This window comes from Podarcis melisellensis (assembly GCF_964234715.1).
Source record: "Podarcis melisellensis genome assembly, chromosome: 2".
In the NCBI taxonomy this organism is placed as follows: Eukaryota; Metazoa; Chordata; class Lepidosauria; order Squamata; family Lacertidae; genus Podarcis; species Podarcis melisellensis.
Window position 1 is genome coordinate 121541191 of NC_138529.1, and position 22354 is coordinate 121563544.

At 43.8% G+C, this 22354-nt stretch overlaps 3 protein-coding genes across 3 annotated transcripts in view; 1 reads left to right on the forward strand and 2 right to left on the reverse strand.

Moving 5' to 3' along the window:
• The window catches only part of LOC309364419 (vomeronasal type-2 receptor 26-like), a 55023-nt gene extending 46221 nt beyond the window's left edge, over positions 1-8802 (reverse strand). The window contains exon 1 of the mRNA XM_081901660.1: positions 8747-8802. Within this exon, the coding sequence (XP_081757786.1) occupies positions 8747-8769 (23 nt within the window). The 5' untranslated portion in view covers positions 8770-8802. The remainder of the gene's footprint in view (positions 1-8746) is intronic.
• The window catches only part of LOC309364552 (uncharacterized protein), a 419096-nt gene that overhangs the window by 82846 nt on the left and 313896 nt on the right, over positions 1-22354 (reverse strand). The gene's annotated exons all lie outside the window — the stretch shown is intronic.
• Positions 14083-22182, forward strand: LOC309364458 (vomeronasal type-2 receptor 26-like). The gene is made up of 5 exons (XM_081901778.1): positions 14083-14368; positions 15665-16459; positions 18163-18390; positions 19312-19438; positions 21246-22182. Exons 1-5 carry the CDS (start codon positions 14102-14104, stop codon positions 22142-22144), a joined length of 2316 nt encoding a protein of 771 aa, XP_081757904.1. The 5' UTR covers positions 14083-14101; the 3' UTR covers positions 22145-22182.

Consider the following 22354-nt stretch of genomic DNA (forward strand, 5'->3'; position numbering starts at 1 on the left):
TTTGGCTCAGGAGACATTTTTTGTAGTGCTCAGCAGAGCCCAGCATCCCTAAGACTTCCTGTCTGATGTGAAGGGTTACTCTTCCCACACCCCACTACAAACATGCAAACCATTATTTGGGGACCAGATTTGTGAGAAAGATAATGCCTGGAGTGGTCTTTTGACACAGTGGCAGCTAATAACCACAAAATTGTTTGGGTGCCCTAAGAGGTCACCACCCAGTGCTGCCCTACTTCCCATCCTCCTTCATCTAGTAACAAAATGTATGTGGCTATCATTTTCACGGCACCATGGGTGACACACTTTTGACACACTTTTTTGCAGCTGGATGACTAGAAGGGTCTGGCACATTCTTTCCTTCTCACTTACAGTTCAAAAGATTAATCAGGACCCCAGGCTTTTACCCAACATTACCCTGGGCTACAGCATCTATGATACCTATTTTGATGGAAGAACAACTTCTGATGCCCTGACAGACCTCCTTGCTGGTGGGAAAATCAACATTCCAAACTACAAGTGTGGAAGATGGAGAAAGCTGCTGGCGGTTCTTGAAGGGGGTGAATCTGACGTCTCCACGCACATTGCAAGCATGCTGGGCACCTACAAGATCCCACAAGTAAGAATTAGGTTCAAGTCAAGCACACCTGGAAACATTTGTCATCTCGTAAAAGAACAAGTTATACTTACCTTAATGCAACTGATCGTATTGCTTACTTTGTACACCTAATTGAAACACTGCTTTTCATGAAGTGAAGAGTCATATAGAAATATTTTCTTAAATAAATTGATCTTCTGCATGTGAAACTGATATTCTACCACTGGGCTATGACCCTTTCCCCATGTTATTTATGAATGAATGAATGAATGAATGAATGGTGGGTGGATGGGTGTTATTTTCAGCCTTTTCCCCATTTTATTGTGCTGAGAACATCCTATTTTTTTTGTTCTGAATGCGGGTAGCAGGGAAGGAACTGATGTTTGTACAGTGTCATTTAAGGCAGAGCTTATTCTGGTTCTAGTTATCTTCTCATCAGCTTTTGATGTGTGGGCACAGTGATGAAGTAAATGAGGAAAAACAAGCAGAGCTTGAATCCCGGCAAGATGGAGGCACTTCTGGTGAGTAGCTCCCATTTCCAAGAAACTGATCAATTGCCTGCCCTCTGGTGTCATGATGAAGACTTCGAACAGCTCACTTGGCCTAGAGAAACCAGACACACATAGAGCTTCTTTTCAGTACTTTTATTAGTAGTAAACAGAAATGCACGGAGACCATGGAATGTACTTTTTCAAAGACTGAGCTGTTGACTCTCAAGGGACATCATGTCAACTGGCTGCTGTACTGTTTCTAATACATCTGATTCCTGTCTCTGTTCAGGGCTAGTACACCTGCCAGCTCGCTCCTGTTCTTCACTATCCATTATTTTGCAGCTCTTTTCTTCTTCCGGGATGTTTCCCATCTGCCACCACCACAGACCTGGGTCCATACTCTCTTCATCTGACTCCTGACTGGAAGCTTCTTGGGGCAGCGGTCTCCACTGCTCCTCCTCATCTGCCCAGTCTCTGATACCTGGACAGGGTTATGCTCTCCCCGAAGGAGCAGGTTTACAGTTTTGGAGTGCTTCTGAATCCACCTGTCTCACTGGAGGGTCAGGCAGCTTCAGTGGCTAGAAGTAACTTATACCAACTATGACTGGTTTGGCAGATATGGCCATTCCTGGACTGGAGCAGCCTTGCCCACAGTAGTTCATGTGTTCGTTATTTCAAGACTGGATTACTGCGATGCTCTCTATGTGGGTCTTCCCTCACGCTTGATCCAGAAGCTGCGGTTAGCTCACAATGCTGCAGCGTGGTTGCTGGCAGGAGTGAGGCCTTGTCAGCATATAGCACCTGCCTATTGAGATCAACCAGATAACTTCACTGCACTCTCTTTGGCACGAGCTAAAAACATTCATGTTTTGACAAGCCTTCAATGATGCTTAGAAAATCGACATAATACTAATCTGTTTAAGCATTTTTATTTTAAAGTATGGTTGCGAATTCTTCTTGATTTTACTGTTTTAGCTTTCATAAACTAATCTGAGGGTTTGTTTTACAATCAAGTAGTGTATAACTGTTAGAGCAGCTAAATAAGTAAAAAATCTGGGTCCAGGATGCCTGTGGAACTGCCTGATCCCTTATAACAGAATCCCTTTTACCCTGTTGGGGGGAATAATGGAAAGAGGCTCAGCTTGTATCCTAATTTTAGGGAATACCCTTCCAGTTGAGCTCAGACAGGGCCCTTTCCAGGAACTACTGAGGTTTTTTTATTATTATTATTTCAGAAGGCATATTAATTGAAGTGTGGCTTTATACTTCTACCATCTTGAGTTTTTTGTACTGCATCTTTGTAAACTGCTTATAAAATTACATAAAATTTTGATGTTTGCCCTAATAAAATGTGCCATCATCTTTCACTTAGAAGTATGCAATCTTGGCCCTGGAAAACAGCGCATCAGTCTCTTTTGCTTTCCTCAGCAGCTCAGTTACGGCTTCTCTCTTCATGATAAAGTCCATTCCCCTTTCGTCTACCGGATGGCCCCAAACCTAGAAGCTCAATACCTGGGGATTATCCAACTCCTCCAGTATTTCAGATGGACGTGGGTTGGCCTCTTTGCTCCAGATAATGACAATGGAGAAAGATTCCTGGGTGCCTTGACACCTCTGCTGATCAAAAGGGAAATTTGTGTTGCTTTCACACAAAGAGTAGTACAACAAACTTGGTTGTGGATACCCCGTGAACCACCTGCCATTTGGAGACAAGTCAATGTCTTTGTCTACTCTACAGACTCTCAATATGGACTTTTTATAATCCTAGAGGTACAAACCTTACTTGAAAGGGTGAAAATTGGGCAGAAAGTCTGGATAGCCACAGCTCTTCAGGACACAATCTTGTTGTATGAAAGGAAATCCTTCCAGTATGCCCATGGCTCCTTGTCCTTTGTAATGAAGACCCCAAAAAGGGGGAGAAATAACTACTGTGAGCCAATAACCTCTGCTAGTGAAAAGCATTGGAACAATGCGTTTGATTGCTCGTATTCAAAACATCCCTTGTCTGCCAGGGGTTGGGAAAAATGCAGGGAGAAGGAGAATGTGACGGTACTACCTCAGAAAGAGGTTGAAAGAGTCCTGTGCCAAGACAGCTATGTCAACTACTTCGGTATCCTAGCCGTAGCTCAAGCTATAGATGCAGCATATTCATCCAGATCATGGTGCATGTCAATGGTAGGAAGAGGAGGAAGGTTGGAACGTCAAAGGCTACAGCCATGGCAGGTATGTCCTTTCCAAACTGCAGTTCATTATCACAGCTCTGGAATCATCACGATAGGAACATGGGAAGCAGCCTTATACCAACCAGAGGAATAATCCATGTAGTTGTGTATTGTCTACACTCATTATCAGCAGAAAGATAGGAGTCACACCACTGGTTTATCTACCTTAGCTTCCTCTACATTGCAGTGGTTTTCGTGTGTGTGTGTGTGTGTGTGTGTGTGTGTGTGTGTGTGTGCCATAAACATAACATTTTCACACCTTAGGAAAGAAAAGGGTTCTTTTGAACCTTGAGACCTCCTTCCTTTTCTCAGTGGGTTCCAATTCTAAAATTTTTATCCCTGCATCTTTTACTGTAATCTATCTGTTATGTAGCCATAGCATCCAAAATCCATGTTACATTACAAATGCCAATGATTTCAACTGTTTACAGTGATCTCTCAAATATGTTAAAAAGTTATTCCAGTCTTTTAAAAATACTTGGTCTTCCTGATTTCTGATCTTTCCCGTCAGTCTTGCCATTTCTGCATATTCCATCAGCTTGGTCCGCCACTCTTCTCTGGTCGGCGCTTCTTCTTCTTTCCATCTCTGGGCAAGAAGCTTCCTTGCTGCTGTCATTGCATACATAAACAGTCTTTTATTTTATTTTGGTAGTTCTGCACCTATAATGCCTAACAAAAAAGCCTCTGGTTCTTCAACAAATGTTATCTTAAACAAATTTTCCAACTCATTGCATATCATCATTTCCCAGAAAGCTTTTACCACCCCACGTGACCACCACATATGATAAAACGTACCCTCTTTCCTTTTAGATTTCCAGCACAAATTTGAGCAGGTTCTATACATTTTTGCAGTTTTTTAAAATTTTCAAAGATCTTTATTGAAACTTAACATATATACATAATAACCCAAATTCCCAATGATTCCCTCACATAAAATATAATATCTAAATTACGACAGCTGCATAATTATAAAACCCATCACCCACCCTCTACTTCCCTCCACAGCAATTTGCCTTCTTTATATTTCTTTCTACATTTCTCCCCTTGCATTTTATAATAAATTATTTTTGTTAAATTCTGATTTTTCCTTCTTTCTTTATTGGTTTTGTTATTGCTTACATTTTTTATTCTAAGCCTATTAACATGTCATTTTTAGAACAATATTTTGACATATAATCTTCGAAATACTTCCACTCCATTCTTAACTTTTGATTTGATTGATATCTTATCATTGAAGTTAATTTTGCCAATTCTATATACTCACTTAATTTACAAATCCACTCTTCCTTTGTTGGTACGACCTGAGATTTCCATTTAGTAGCAATCACTACCCTGGCAGCTGTTGTTGCATATAAAAAGATTGTGTTTTTTTCATATGTGGTATGTCTTTGCCCACCAACCCTAGCAGATAAGCTTCGGGATTTTTTATCAAGGTTTTTTTTAGCATTTTCTTAAGTTCCTCATGTATTATTCCCCATTTTCGCAATTTTACTAGGTGTCAGATACCAATGGTACATCATTTTCATATAAGTTTCTTTCAATGAACAGCAGGCTTTAAACTTCAAATCCTCTTTCCATAACTTTTCCCATGAAGAAAACTGTATATTAGAACCAAAATCTCTTGCCCAGTGGACTGGCAGTGGTTCTCAGTAGGGTCTGGAAGGAAATCTTTCCCAACCCTCCACTGAGTTGCAGTCAAGAATGGAACTTGAGACCTTCTGCATGGAAACCAGGTGCTCCAGCAATTGAACTATGCCCAGTGATTTGCAGGCAGCATTCTGCACCATGGGCAGCCCACAGAGCGACACCAAAGGTAGCACAACATAGAGAGCAGTGTAGAACTAACTGGAACAATGCTCTGACTCAGCAGTGATCCACTTATATCATCAGATTCAAACCATGTGCTTCTCAGAAATTAAAAAAAAACCAAGCAAGCAAAGGCTGCAAATCATTGCAGTTTTGAAAGGTGAACACATGTGGAATCTAAATCTAATATCGATATAAGGGCTGACTTTTTACACAAGTTGAACGGTAGACTGTGGCTAGATCGAACTCAGAAAACATGAATTACTTCAGTGATGCAAACACAACCATTCTAGATGATCATTAGAAATCAATATGTTTGCAAGCTTCCGTCTTACAATTTCAACCACACAGCTCCAAAACTGCTTTTCTCTGATACAGCCCTGTGACAAATGGAAGGAGTCTCCAACCAGCACTTTCCATCTCCAAGCTTATGATTATTGATTTCCAGGGCTACTAAGGCCCATTTGCTAGCCATCTTTACACAAAACAAAAAAAATTCCTTCCAGTAGCACCTTAAAGACCAACTAAGTTAGTTCTTGGTATGAGCTTTCGTGTGCATGCACACTTCTTCAGATACACACTGAAGAAGTGTGTATCTGAAGAAGTATCTGAAGAAGTGTGCATGCACACGAAAGCTCATACCAAGAACTAACTTAGTTGGTCTTTAAGGTGCTACTGGAAGGAATTTTTTTTGTTTTGACTATGGCAGACCAACACGGCTACCTATCTGCATCTTTACACAGTTTCCCTTGAGATTTTTTGATATACGAAAAGAAGACCCTGCAATAGGAAGGTGACTATTGTTCTTTCTAAACTTAGTGTTCTTCCTTTAATCATTCTTTACATATTTTTACAAAAACTTAAACAATATATGTAATTATTCTGACTTTGATAATCCCCCCCCAAAGACGGAAAAGGAATACAGAGACCTAAAAATCTATCACAGATGAGATTCCCTGGTCCTTATTCAGATGAGATTAGGATGCAGAGTAAGCAGGGATGAAATATCACACATGGTTGCATGTTCTCTCAATACTGGAGTTTCCTTTGTCTTTCTAGCTTCACTCATTCTTGAAAGAAGTCCATCCGTCTTCTAATACTTCAGCTGATGGACAGTACTTGGATGAGAATGGGGCACTGGCTGTTGACTTCGATATCATTAACTGGGTGCTGTTTCCTAATAACTCTAAGGCTAGAGTGAAAATTGGGAGCATAGAGAGACAGACACCCTCAAATCTGAAGCTCACCATTAACCCAGAAGCAATTATATGGCCCTTGCCGTTTAACAAGGTATGGGGAGATTACATGTGTCATTTCATTAACCGTGATATCTGCTAAGCACCAATCATTTTTTCAATAGTACATAGGAGACTTTGACTTCAATATTATACAGTGGTACCTTGGGTTAAGAACTTAATTCGTTCTGGAGGTCCATTCTTAACCTGAGGTTCCAATTTAGCTAATGGGGCCTCCCGCTGCTGCTGCGCTGCCACTGTGTGATTTCTGTTCTCATCCTGAAGCAAAGTTCTTAACCTGAGGTACTATTTCTGGGTTAGCGGAGTCTGTAACCTGAAGCGCCTGTAACCTGAAGCAGTCTGCAACCCGAGGTACCACTGTAGATACTTCCCTGGAATGAAATCCTATAAAATTTAATGGATCCTGCTCTTAAGAAGGCATAAGTTGTCACAGTAATAGCAGACTTCCCAAAGCAACGTAGAACAACTTTCCCTAACTTGGTGTCCTCCAGATATTTTGGACTACAATTCCCATTCCCCCCCTCCCCCCAATCCAGCATTGGACAAAAATATCTGAGAGGCACATGGTTGAGCAAGGCTGGAGTACAGTAAGTTATTCCCCATCTCTTCAGTAAATCTAGAGGACAGCATGAAAACAGCTAACCTCAGGGTGCCCCATTTAGTGACATATTTTGTCCATATTTCACAACTGTGCAACAAAAGAACAGGTGCCAAGGCAGCAGTGTGAGGAATTGTGTTATTGCTTCTGTTCATATGAGTGCTTTATGATTGTTGTTTCCATGCTCTTGTTTGCTGTTATTGTTATCCTGGCATTGTAGTTTATTCCGTTCCGTTGCAGTTACATCACTTTTTCCTTGATATTCCTTCTATTTATGCCCAGAACACGCCTCGCTCAAGATGCACAGAGAGCTGTCGCCCTGGATATGCCAAGAAGGTTCAGGAAGGACAACCAGTGTGCTGCTATGATTGTGCTCCCTGCTCAGAAGGGACAATCTCTACTCTGGAAGGTAGGAGAGGATCTCAGAGGAAAGGGCCTTTGATGGGAGGATGGGGCAAATATTTGAGCCAGTCCAAACATGATGCTTGTAATGGCAACACATGAACGGAATGCACCATGAATGGAATGCCTCTCTAGTTTTTGGAGGTTCAAAGAGCAGCACTTGTAGGGGAAGGCAGTTTCCACTGGTTGGAAACAGCTTTCCACTTCTTAACCAATACATGCCTGCACCACACATCAGCTGCTGAGCAGATTGCAGTCTGCCTTGCATATGTTCCCAATTGTTAAATACCCAGCCTTTCCCACCACACAATTGATATAAATGGATACACCAAATGGAGAAACCAGCTGGGCCAGATCTAACCCAGTGGCCCAATGTTCTCCTCCCTGGTCTACTCTTTAAAAAATGGTTCTGTAATATCTTACACACACAGCTTTTCTAGACATATTTCATAAGATCCTCTTTTGGGAAGGATACCATAGATTGAGAACTTTTGTCTCTCTCCTGCCCAACAAAACAGTGTTCTTCTTGATCTCTCCCATATGTCCACCTTTTCCCACAATTGCAGCAGCATTCAGACTCCTGTAGGCATATGCCTGATATTACGATACTGATGTCTATTTTCCTCTATGCAGATACCAAAGAATGCACCAAATGTCCAGAAGATCAGCATCCAAACAAGGAGCGAGATCAATGTGTCCCCAAATTAGTCACCTTCCTGTCCTATGAAGAATCTCTGGGGAGCCTCCTGGCTTCCTTCGCCCTCTTCTTATCCTTCACCACAGCCATTGTGTTTGGAATCTTTGTTAAGTACAAGGAAACTCCCATAGTCAAAGCCAATAACAGGGATCTCTCCAACATCCTCATCATCTCCCTCCTTCTCTCATTTTTGTCCTCCTTCCTCTTCATTGGACAACCAAGAAAAATAACCTGCCTTCTCCGTCAAACAGCCTTCAGCATCATCTTCTCTGTTGCTGTCTCTTCCCTCTTGGCAAAAACCATCACTGTTGTGCTGGCCTTCCTGGCCACCAAGCCAGGGAACAGGGTGAGGAGATGGCTTGGAGAACGTTTGTCCAACTCCATTGTCATTTCCTGTTCCAGTGTACAAGTTGCTGTTTGTGCCATCTGGCTGGGATTTTATCCACCCTTTCCAGAAGCTGACATTTACTCCCAACCAGGACAGATCATCCTGCAATGCAATGAAGGGTCTCCTGCCATGTTTTATGCTGCCCTTGGCTACATGGGCTTCCTGGCTGCCATCTGCTTCACAGTGGCTTTCCTAGCCAGGAAGCTGCCTGGGGCCTTCAATGAAGCCAAGCTGATCACCTTCAGCATGCTGGTCTTCTGCAGTGTTTGGGTGTCCTTTGTGCCCACCTACCTGAGCACCAAGGGGAAATACATGGTAGCCGTTCAGGTTTTCTCCATCTTGGCCTCCAGTGCTGGGCTTCTGGGCTGCATCTTCATTCCCAAGTGCTACATTATTTTGCTGAGACCTGATCTGAACATGAAGGAGCACCTGAAAACAATAAGCTAAACATAATATTTGATTCTTAGCACCAGTAATATTGAATATTATGGAATATTGAATATTGAACATTATGGAATAATATGGAATATTACTGGACTGAAATCCTAAACCCAGCCTGTGACTCTGCTCATCAGCGGCCTCACACTCCTCCGCTGTCTGGAACAGAGTAACTTTTTTGTTAATTCCCTATTGCCTTCTTTTGTTCTAGATGTTGGTTCTTCTCCACAGGGTGATTTTCTAGTCAGGAAAAACTGATTTAACCTGCGTTTTTACACTGCTACACTCAAGCACTTATTAATTTCTAACGTTTAGAAACGTTAGAATCTGGCACCCAAAACTTATAACAATATATATGGCTTGATTCTTGTGTGGACTTTTGGATGTTCACTAAAGCTAGAGCTGTGACTGAAACACATTCTACACTGTGAGCATTTGCATGATTTCTCTCCAGTGGCTTTTATCCAGCCGGAGCGCTGCAGAGCGCAGTTCCGGTATAATAATAATAATAATAATAATAATTTATTTATACCCCACCCATTTCCCCAGCCACTCTGGGCAGCTCCCAACAGAATATTAAAAACACAATAAAACATCAAACATTAAAAACTTCCCAAAACAGTGCTGCCTTCAGATGTCTTCTAAAAGCCAGATAGTTGTTCATTTCCTTGACATCTGATGGGAGGGCATTCCACAGGGTGGGCACCACCACTGAGAAGGCCCTATACCTGGTTCCCTGTAACCTCACAGTGAGGGAACTGCCAGAAGACCCTCGGAGCTGGACCTTGGTGTCCAGGCATACTGGGCCGAGGCCATTTGGGTTTTAAAGGTCAGCACCAACACTCTGAATTGTGCTTGGAAATGTACTGGGAGCCAATGTAGGTCTTTCAGGACCGGTATTATATGGTTTCGGTGGCCGCTCCCTGTCACCTCAGTCCTTTCAGGTGGGCATGCCTTTACATACTTCTGAGAAGCCTAAACAACATTTAAACTCAAAACGGAAGCTGGCCAGAGTGCACGAGCCTACGCTTTTATTATATCTGTGAATCCACCTAGTTCCTAGCTTCTCCTAGCGATGAGTAGTCAAGCTACAGGATGGGACCAATTAATATTTCCTTTTCTTCACTCTCCCTCCCATTTAGCAGCAGTAGGCTTTAAGCTTACCAGCCAGACCTCTATCATTGCGTGTGCACAGGGCCGTTCCAAGCTGCCCTAACCATCTGCCTGAATCTAAGAGAACAAGGGAGGTGGGGTGCATTTAATTGATTTACACCAGAACCAGATGCACCAGCATCTGTTCATGGCTGCCCTGAGTCATCTGGAGACTTACTGTAACAACTTCATGGTGAGTTCCAGCACCTATTTTTCTTGAAAAAAGCACTGGTGACATCATTAGGTTATGGATGCTCTTCCCACACTCTAGGCAAATATATTGTATGGATTCTCTGATGGACCTGCCATACTCCTTGAAACAGCTTGCCGGTGAAATTAGAAAAAATGTATAAAATGGGAAATAAAATATGCTGGAAATGTAAGATTAAAGAAGGGAATTTCTGCCACATGTGGTGGGCTTGTGAAGAAATTAAAAAGTTTTGGGAACTCATATATAATGAATTTTTAAAAATACTCAAATATACCTTCTCTAAAAAAACGGAAGCCTTCCTACTGGGAATAATTGGGGACGAAATTAAAAAAGAAGATCAGACACTATTCCAATATGCGACAGTGGCTGCTAGAATATTAACAGCACAAAAATGGAAGAACCCAGGCATCCCAACCGTTAAAGATTGGCAAATAAAACTATTTTAATATATCGAATTAGCAAAAATGACACACAAAAATTTGATTCCAAAAAGGTTGGAACAAATTTATAACATACATTGAAGGAAATTTCAGAAATCTGAAAACCACAGCAGGTATCACATAAATCTTACGACGTGTGTTGTATTAACCACGAAACTGCAAAAAAGGAAGATTTACCAAGAAGCCCGAAATCGGGAGGGAGGGAGGGAGGTCAACATGTGTAGATAATAGGGACATTAATAAGATGTTGTAATAATTGAAAAATTGTAATGGCTAGTTTATGTTGTCTAATTTAGGCTATTGTTGTTTATTGTTGTTTGTTTTATTGAAGAAAAATTAATTAAAAAAAAATTAAAAAAGAAACAGCTTGCCTGGGCACCTGCTCTGCTTTCTCATTCACCATGTCACCTACTGGCAGCCACATGAATTGCAGTGTGACAACTGCTTTGCATTCTTTGTATATAGGAAGGAAGGGAGGAAATTTTGGTCCTAGCAATTCCAAAGATGTTTCTCATGGAAAGCTTGTCAAGGCTACCTGCCCTCCCTCTCTGACCCAAGTGAGTTCCAAAAAACATGTTTTTCTCCAGTTCTGAAGATTTTGCTTCACCCAAGCAGATGGACCAGAGGGCTGGGCAATTCTTCTTCCTTATAATTATTAAAATTACAGTGATTCACACCATTCTTCTTACCAAAACTCCAAGGATTTCCCCAATGGCTGGAAACACCATAATTAAGGGCAATGAGGCAAGTTCTTGCACTAAGCCTGAAGGAGGAACGGTTTCAGAAATATATCATTTACCACTGATATTTGGAGCAGGTAGGGACAAGTGGGTGAGGTTTACTATTGGTACCTTTCAATAGCAGGACTCGATCTGTATATCTAAAATTATTGCTGTCAGAAGGGAGGCAACTGTTGCAGGCAGATTCAGAATGATATTGCTGCTCCTACTGCTTCTGCTGCTGCCAATGCCCCAGGCAGTTTGTGGGGTGCTGAAGGCAAAATGCCCATTGAATTTGATCAGGGATGAAAGTGACCCATGGAATTATTACAGGCCAGGAGACTACCTCATTGGGGGCGTCATATGTCCAAAAGGTGCTGGAATTAAACCATACATTTTCTCCAGCCCCCCGTTAATAAGGATTTCTGAGTAAGAAACTATACGCTGCTTGATTTCACACTCCTTCACCTGATGTCCCTTGCTACTTGGCAATCCCAAACTTCTAGTCAAACACTCTCCCAATGTTGGCTCTGAATTGTCCTTTGATGGGCCCCATGAACACAACTGTACCCCGTTGGGGTTCTCCAGCCAGAGGGCTCATTTTGAACAGCATATTATGTGAGGATGTGGTTTATCTAGCATCTAAATGAAGGTTCAGCCTCCCCTCTTTCTCCTCCCACAAAGCTTCTTAATAGAATGGGAGCAAATGTTCCTGAGTGAGCACTGAGTTGCCGCTTTTCTATAGAAAGTAGGACAAAATCCACTGTGCAAATGATTATCTCTGCATTGTGGAAAGCCCTGTCCTCTGAAGTCCCACAGCCACCAACATTGGTTTAATTTCACAGCCAGGCTTCAACTTGGATATTAGAAAGCCAGTGTGGTGTTGTGGTTAAGAGCGGTAGATTCGTAATCTGGTGAACTGGGTTCGCTTCCCCGCTCCTCCACATACAGCTGCTGGGTGACCTTGGGCTAGTCACAATTCTCTGACATCTCTCAGCCCCACTCACCTCACAGTGTGTTTGTTGTGGGGGAAGAAGGGAAAGGAGAATGTTAGCCGCTTTGAGACTCCTTAGTGTAGTGATAAAGCGGGATATCAAATCCAAACTCTTCTATCTGAACTGTTTAGGAACTGTTAATTCTACAGCTTAAAATTGTGGTAGTTGTCACCTGTCTTTTAAAATTGTTGAGAGCAAAGTTGCAATGCATTCAGTAAGTTACCTAAACCATTGGGGGTTGGTACGCAGAAAGACAATCTACCGTATTCTTCCCTCTCCAATTCCTTCTTAAGTAACTCCATGCAGATTACTTTCTCTCAGGTTTTACTTCCTTCTTCCTTCTTCCTTCTTCCTTCTTCCTTCTTCCTTCTTCCTTCTTCCTTCTTCCTTCTTCCTTCTTCCTTCTTCCTTCTCCAGTCAGTGTTGGACCTTCATTTTGAACCTTTTGTGATGATGACTACAGGCAAGCATATACTCATAATGTTCCTTTTTTTATTTCAACCAGCAGTCTTGCCAAACTACTTATTTCTGTACTCTGCAGCAATATATATATATATATATATATATATATATATATATATATATATATATATATATGCTTTCGTAGATTTTCACGGGTACAGGAATGCAGGTTTTGGTGTCCTCGGGTGTCTTCCCGTGTAAAAGTTGGGGTGTCTAGGCGACGTTTCGACGAGGTCTCACTCGTCATCTTCAGGCTGGTGCTTTCGGCTTCTTGTTACTGGAACAGAGCAGGATCTCAGTGTTTGAGTTCCTATAAATACTGTTGAGGGGGTGTGGTGTATAGCCTCCAATGTTCTGGGCAGAGAGGAAGTTCCCAGGCTAGTGTGCCTTTTCTTCTTTTGTTCCTTAATTACTTGAGGGATATCTTGAGTGATTTCTTGAGTGATATCCTGAGTACCACTTAGGTGGGTCATTAGGTGTGGATTAGTTGCTAAAGTCTTTGTGTCTTGACCTCTTGAACTTTGTGAAGAGTTTTTCTGAGAAGATGGCTGTACTGCACTTAGTTGTGCTCTGGCTTGGCTTCGTGTATAGGGGCGAGCTGTGGTTTTGTGGCCTGTGTCAGCCAGATCTGTGTAGGGATTGCAGGGGGGTGCAGCATCCGGAGGTGCCATCTTCTCAGAAAAACTCTTCACAAAGTTCAAGAGGTCAAGACACAAAGACTTTAGCAACTAATCCACACCTAATGACCCACCTAAGTGGTACTCAGGATATCACTCAAGAAATCACTCAAGATATCCCTCAAGTAATTAAGGAACAAAAGAAGAAAAGGCACACTAGCCTGGGAACTTCCTCTCTGCCCAGAACATTGGAGGCTATACACCACACCCCCTCAACAGTATTTATAGGAACTCAAACACTGAGATCCTGCTCTGTTCCAGTAACAAGAAGCCGAAAGCACCAGCCTGAAGATGACGAGTGAGACCTCGTCGAAACGTCGCCTAGACACCCCAACTTTTACACGGGAAGACACCCGAGGACACCAAAACCTGCATATATATATATATATATATATATCACAAAGTCCAACATGAATTAAATTTACTGTTTGTTTTTTTAATTTGCTGTTTTGTAATTGGAAATATTGCCTGAATTAAGTGTCATTTTTATCTCAGGGTAATAAATACCGGTACTTGTTGTATTGCAGGTTTGAATTCAGAAGGTACTGGCATATGTTATCCTTCTTCTTCACCATTCAGAAGATCAACCAGGATTCTAGGATTTTGCCCAACATCACACTGGGCTACAACATCTATGAGAACTATTGTGATAGCAGAATCACTTCCGATGTCATGCTAGACCTGCTGGCTGGTGGGGAAATCAATATTCCGAACTACAATTGCAGAAGACGGAACAACCTATTGGCAGTTCTTGAACGTGCTAATTCTGACATCTTCAGCCAGATTTCAACCATGTCAGGCATCTACAAAATCCCACAGGTATGATGGATTGGGCGAAAATCAACTTTGTATAATTCTGCAGATCCTTTGGTGACTTGCAACATTTATTTTGCCGAAGTTTATGTTCCTTTTTGTTCTCCTATTTGGAGAAAGACTTCCATTTTTCTGAAGGAAACTTTACCTGTAACAACTCCCCTGAATCTGTCTATTACATTGCCATTATTTAGCAATTAACAGCATTTAAGAATTGACTGGATCAGGCCAATCTAATTCAGCATCCTACTCTCACCATTGCCAACCCGATGTCCCAATGGGAAGCTCACAAGCAGAACTTGACTGCAACAAGACTTGTGACTCACCACAACTGATATTCAGTGCATACTGCTTTGAACAGTGGAGGTAGAACATTGCCTTTTAAAACCATCCAAGTTAAACTATGCACTCTGCGAAGAAGTTCCTTCTTTGATCTGCCCTGAATCTTCCAAAAATTATATGTGTCTCCTTTTCTTTGCCTCTTCTCCAAACTAAAAGGTCCCTTTATTCATAGAGGAGCTGCTCTCAAGCAGCCGTGGCAGCTCCAGGGGGCTGAGGTGTCCCCTAAATATCTTTTGGCAGGGCCCCCAGCCCCCCCAATGTTGAGGGGGCCTTCGCACTGGCAATCACTGTCAGAGACACGGCAATGCACAGGGTCTTGGCCCAGCGTGTCCCTTTGGGGGTCACCAGGGCGCCTTCCAGGAAGGAGTGCTGGCGATCTCAAAATGTGCTCAGGTGCCTCCATGGACCTCCTGGAGTGGCAGGAAGTAACCACACAAAGGTGGTCTCAGCCTTGTGGTGGCAGCTGCAAATGGAAGTAAGGCAGCGGGTGCTGGGGGATGGGTGGGGGATGGCGGGTTGAGTTGGCCTGGCTGGATTAGGAGGGGCGGCATGTACATTGTGAGCCACGCATCTGACATCATGCATGTGTGACGGGGCCCCCAATGTTAGGCGCAACGCAACACCTGTGCACCCCATTGGGTATCCTTGCCTCTTTCTTTCTCCTAGATATATGTAAGACTGTGCTGCTAAACAACCCTGACCGAAGTATATTGATGCTGAGCATCTCTGTTCATCACCTGCTTTGGAGTAAAGATCACCATTCAGTCCTATGGGGAAAAGTAAAGCACTGTGATGGGGATGCCGTTGTTTTAATGCTGGGCACAGCGGCTTGAGTAGACTGGCACTCAATGGCAAGCACACCCTTGGAGGTTGCTGATACATGTTAGTAACTCCAGATTAACAAGTATTTGATCATTGTCCTGGAAACGTATCATCCATCTTTTCCCCCTCCTTCACTAGGTCAGTTACGGCTTTCTTCTTGATTATAAAACTCAGTTCCCTTTTGTCTACCGGATGGTCCCAAAAGAAGAGGCGCAATGCTTGGGGATTGTCCAGCTGCTCCTGCACTTCCAGTGGACATGGGTTGGTCTCGTCGCTCCAGACACTGACAATGGAGAGAGGTTCATGAGCGCCTTGAAACCTCTGCTGACCCACAATGGAATTTGTGCTGCCATTTCGAAGAGAGTCCTCAAGACGATGCCGTACTACGAGTTACTCAAAAGAGAATCGCGTGACGTGTGGAGACAAGTTAGCGTACTTGTTTACTATGCAGACTCTCAACACGAATTTGATCTGATTGCAATTTTGCAAACCCTTCTTGAAACAATACACGCTGGGTCAAAGCTCTGGATCACAACAACTTTTTGGGACATCAACATGTACTTGTTTGTTGATTTCCGTTACCTCTGGGGTTCCTTGTCCTTTGTAACGAAGACCGCCATAAGGATGAAATATGACTACTATAATCCGTTCTCGCCTGTTCTTGAACGGTTTTGGAAAAGAGCGTTTCATTGTTCATATTCAAAGCATGTGTTGTCTGTGAAAGGCTGGACAAGATGCACAGAGGGAGGAAAGCTGGAGACTTTGCAGGAGGAGGAGCTTGAGAGAGTTTTCTCCCAGGACAGCTACAGCACGTACAACAGTGTCCAAGCAGTGGTTTGGGCCTTGAACATGGCTCATTCATCGAGATCCAGACAGATCCTGAGGGTGGGTGGAGGAAGCAGGCTGGAACATCAGAGGCTGCACCCTTGGCAGGTATTTCTCTTTCAGTGGTGCCCCAAATCTATCACTTTGAGTAGCCAATCTCATTTTGCCTAACAGTGGAATATGCTCTCCTTCAAAAATGAAACGAACATAGAACTCAGCTTACACCCGTAATGATAATGAGTAAGGTAAAAGGTAAAGGGACCCCTGACCGGTAGGTCCAGTCGTGACAGACTCTGGGGTTGCGGCGCTCATCTCGCTTTGTTGGACGAGGGAGCCGGCGTACAGCTTCCGGGTCATGTGGCCAGCATGACGAAGCCGCTTCTGGAGAACCAGAGCAGCGCACGGAAACGCCATTTACCTTCCCGCCGGAGCGGTACCTATTTATCTACTTGCACTTTGACGTGCTTTCAAACTGCTAGGTTGGCAGGAGCAGGGACCGAGCAATGGGAGCTCACCCCGTGGCGGGGATTCAAACCGCCGACCTTCTGATCAGCAAGTCCTAGGCTCTGTGGTTTAACCCACAGCGCCACCCGCGTCCCTTAGAATGATAATGAGTAGCCAGCCTTAAAATGCTGAAGAGAAGGAGGTTACTAAGCTGTGATAGCAGAAAGCAGCAGCAACCATGATCAGCCACTATGGCTGCAGTACTATATGCACTTACATGGGAGTAAGCTCATTGAATTCAGTGAGGGTTACTTCTAATAGAAATATGTAGGAGTCCGGATGAGTTGTGCGCTAGTCCCAATATGAAACACCCTGCTGGGAGTGCTGAGGGCTGCTCCCTGCAAGGCCTTTTTCCACCTGGCCTGGAGAACAGGGACCAGGCTCACCTGCTCTGCTTTAGACTCCTGGGACGCCAGAGGGACATATTGCCCTGCTGCCAGTCCTGAAGAAGCCCAGACTCACTGAAGCAAACTGGGGTTGGGGCAAATGTCGAAAATGCTTTTCAATGTTTTAAAATAGTTTTTAATCTGTGGCATTTTTCTGTTTTTGTTTTTGTTGGGTGGTAGGATAAATGTTTAGATGGGGTTGGGGATTAGTCTAATTTTAATATAATTGTAAAAATAATATTTTTAGCAGGAGCTAAAAATAGAGTAAGATCCATTATGTGATTAAATTTCTAACATTCCTCAGGTTCTCCTTTTTCTTTTAATCAAAAGAAAGCCTATTGGCTCACATGTTTTATCTGTGGCTAAAGCTAACTATTTAAGGGACGCAGGTGGCGCTGTGGGTTAAAGCCTCAGCGCCTAGGACTTGCCGATCAAAAGGTCAGCAGTTCGAATCCCTGCGGCGGGGTGCGCTCCCGCTGCTCGGTCCCAGCGCCTGCCAACCTAGCAGTTCGAAAGCACCTCCGGGTGCAAGTAGATAAATAGGGACCGCTTACCAGCGGGAAGGTAAACGGCGTTTCCGTGTGCAGCTCTGGCTCGCCAGAGCTGCGATGTCACGCTGGCCACGTGACCCGGAAGTGTCTCCGGACAGCGCTGGCCCCTGGCCTCTTAAGTGAGATGGGCGCACAACCCCAGAGTCTGTCAAGACTGGCCCGTACGGGCAGGGGTACCTTTACCTTTACCTTTAAAGCGAACTATTTAGCTCGATTTCCAGTATATTTTACTTTATTGCTATGGCTAGTGGCTAATGCAAATAAAGTTTCTAGCTAGCTAGCTAACCATGGCTAGTAGCTATCGATAGCATTGTTCTCTGTGAATTTGTCTTACCTACCACACATGCTGCTGTTTCTTCTGTCATTTCAGCTTCACCCTTTCTTAAGAGAAGTCCAGCTGACTAATACCTCCATTGAGGGGCAATGTTTGGATGAGAGTCGGGAGCTGCCAGCCAGCTTTGACATCATCAATTGGGTGCAGTTTCCCAATAAGTCTCGTGGCAGAGTGAAGATTGGAAGTATGGAGGGATGCACATCCTCAGACCTGAAGTTCACCATTAACCCAGATGCTATTTCATGGCCCGAGAGGTTTAAGAAGGTTGGGGAGATGTGTATCATTTTATTGTCTGTGACATGTGTCAAGCTCAAATAATATGAGCATGCTGGGACGCAATGTAAACACATACAGCAGGCATGCGGAACCAGATGTTGTAGGACTCAAAAGCTCATCAGCCCCTGCCAGTACAGCCTGTCAGGAGTTCAGCCTACACTCGAGTAGGACTCTGGCAGAGACACATGCCTGACTGGCATGTTCTCTCCCTCCTGGTCTTTCGTTCGGGAGCTTCATAAGCTTTCTTCAGCCCGAACATCACAGTGACCGATGCCAACCGACACCGGCACACTTAGAGATCCGCAGAGTTTGCACCACTTGCATGACAGAACCCCAGCAACTCAGCATGTTGGCTAATCTACTTTATTTACATATAAGCCCACACGGAGCACTGCAACATGGCTCCCTCTCTCTCTAGCATCAGACAGCAAAGAGAAAAAGAACAAAGGACAATAGTCCCACTTCACGGAACACAGTAACACAAACATCCTGTCAATTCCCACTCTGTGGAGTCAAAACATATCACGTCATGTGAAAGACAAAAATCCCATGACTGCAATCAGAGATCAGGAATTCTAACACAGTCATGGTCCGGGATAATGGGAGCTGTAGCCCAGCAAGATCTACAGGGTGGCAGGTTCTTCATCCCTGATCTACAGGGCTGCACTGTACAAAGGAACCTTCCCATAGCAGCACCAGCCAATGAGTGTTTAGCTCCCCCAACCTGCCCTGTTTGGGGAGGATTAAGGGCAGGTTCTGCCACGGCTGGCCCAGAACATTTTGTTGCCTGAGAAAGAGGCTGCCCAGCAAGGTTTTCACGGTGTCTGAAGCACAAATCTTTGAATGTATACCACCAACCGCAAATACTCCTAATTATTTTCCTGTGACGCTCCATCTCTTTCTGGACAGACCGTGCCTCGTTCCAGGTGCACCAAAAGCTGCCACGCTGGATACGCCAAGGAGACTCAGGAAGGAAAGCCAGTTTGCTGCTATGCTTGCACTCCATGCGCAGAAGGGACCATCTCGACTCAGGAAGGTATTTCATTTGTTTTGTTTGCAAAACACAAAACAAACAAAAAACCCTGTAAGCCTGACGTTAAAGGGGGAGGGGGAAAATACCATGGCAGAGAAGAACATAAAATTGTATTCATAAAGCAAGTACAAAGTGGTAACAACAGTGACTGGGATGGCCTTGCCAGGGAGCCTCAGCTGCCACTAGCTGTGATGTGATTCCAGCATCAGGCAAACAAATCTTTAGCTGTTCAACCAGTCCAGCGCATCGTCTGGTTTAATGACTTGCTCTCTAGAATGCTGGTGCTCCCTGCTTGGTTCTGAGATTTTTTTACATTTAAAAATGTATTATTTCAGTTTGTACAATGCCCTGGTAGTTTTAATGAGGGCCATGCTGTTATCAATGCTTCTCTCCACTCTCTGAATGTTGATGCTGTTGTACTGTGCTTTGTTTGTTTGTGGTTTTCATATATCCGTTCCCCTTCCCTGGGGGGCAGTGTTGCATACCAGCATCCAGGACCCCCAGTGACCCGGCTTGGGGGTGGAGGGATGCTGCCCACATCATGGGGATTCCCAGCCACGTCACACCCCTGGCTGTCCAATCGGCATGGCCACAGGCCATTTAAACTGTTGTGCAGCCAGTGGGCGGCCTTTTGCCTCCTGTGTGGATCTTGCCTAGCCCACCTGCCCTCTTTTTATGCGTTGCTATGACAGCGACCTTGCTATGGACATATGTCGACTACCATATTGATGGGGCGGGGTAGGAATTGTTCCACTTGGCAAATTGGCACCAGCCATTTGGTTTTCGCCTACCTTGTAGCAATCGTCACAATTTTGTAAGGTTAGGCATTGGGTAGGCCTTTGTGATGGGAGGGGAGGTTGTAGCATCTGCCCCTCCTCGATAAGGGTATCCTGTTAAAAGGATCCGATTAGCCCATTAACCTAAATTATTTGTGTCCATGTGTGTTTATCATATAAGGGAACTGCGGGGCCCGGGGCCTTGTCATGAATGAGGTTTTCTTCCTCTGGTTCTTCTGGATGGGTGCCTTAAGGTAGTGGTGGACAGGATGAGAACCAATAACCTGAGTTTGAATCCTAGTAAGACAAAAGCTCTTACCTGTTCTGGCTTTATTTTGAATTTGTTTACATTTTCTGTGAAGGTTTTAAACCTCTGCTCTATATGTGGTTGGGGAACAGGTCAGTCTTTAAAGACATCTTCTAGTCTTTATCATGCACAGTGAATCCTCCACAATGTGCTGCACTTTGGGGAAGATATGAAACACATAAAGCAGATTTGTAGAAGGAATCCTATTGTGCAATGTTCAGGGTACACCAGTTGAAATGGGTGCAAGTAGGCCTAAATTTATGTCAGATATAGGCCTCTGTGTACAAAGCATATCCTCTGCCAATAGATACATTCCTCTTGCTATCGCTTCTGCTCCTTCCTGTTTTCTGTCACAAATACCATCGAATGCAATACAGCAAAGACGGTTGTGGATGTAAGCTTGATGTCAATAATCCTGGAGTCGCTCTCCTTCTCAGATGCAGGACATTGCACTAAAGGTCCCGAAGATCAGCATCCAAACAATGACAGAGATCCATGTGTTTCCAAGGTTATTCCCTTCCTAGCCTATAAAGAGCATTTGGGAATCCTCACGACTTCCTTTGGCGTTTTCTTATCCTTAAGCACTGCACCTCTCTCCTTCCCAACAACACAGTGTTCTTTCCTGATCTCTCCCATATTGCAAGCATTCCCCACAATTGTGACAACGTTCAGACTGCTGTAGATGTATTAATGCTATGAGGATATTGAAGTCTCTTTCTCTATGCAGATGCCAAGGAATGCACCAAATGTCCAGAAGATCAGCATCCAAACAAGGAGCGAGATCAATGTGTCCCCAAAGTAATCGCTTTCCTGTCCTATAAAGGATCCCTAGGGAGCCTCCTAACTTCCTTTGCCCTCTTCTTATCCTTAACCACTGGCCTTGTGTTTGGAATATTCATTAAATACAAGGAAACTCCAATAGTCAAAGCTAACAACCGGGATCTCTCCTACACCCTCCTCATCTCGCTCCTTCTCTCCTTTTGGTCCACCTTCCTCTTCATCGGCCAGCCAACAAAAATGACTTGCCTTCTGCGACAAACAACCTTCAGCATCATTTTCTCAGTTGCCGTCTCTTCCATCTTGGCAAAAACCATTGCTGTGGTGCTGGCCTTCCTGGCCACAAAGCCAGGGAGTAGGGTGAGGAAATGGTTGGGGAAGGGTTTAGCCAACTCCATTGTCCTTTCCTGTTCCAGTGTACAAGTTCTTATCTGCGCCACTTGGCTGGGGATCTTTCCCCCATTCCCAGACTCTGACAAGCACTCCCAGCCTGGAGAGATTACCTTACAATGCAATGAAGGGTCTGTTGCCATGTTTTATGCTGCCCTTGGCTACATGGGGTTCTTGGCTGCCACCTGCTTCACAGTGGCTTTCCTGGCCAGGAAGCTGCCTGGAGCCTTCAATGAAGCCAAGCTGATCACCTTCAGCATGCTGGTCTTCTGCAGTGTTTGGGTGTCCTTTGTGCCCACCTACCTGAGCACCAAGGGGAAATACATGGTAGCCGTTCAGGTTTTCTCCATCTTGGCCTCCAGTGCTGGGCTCCTGGGCTGCATCTTCATGCCAAAGTGCTACATTATTATATTGAGGCCTGATCTGAACATGAAGGAGCACCTGAAGACAAAAGACTAAACATTGCATTTAATTCTTAGCACTACAGATATTAAATAATTGGGGATTTAAAAAGAAAAAACCTGGATCCCAGACTTATTATTTCCCAAAAGGCTCCAAAGGGAATGACTTTAATAATAATAATAATAATAATAATAATAATAATAATAATAATAATAATAATAATGGTATTATATAAGGAAAAATGGGTACACATATTAGGACTGAAAA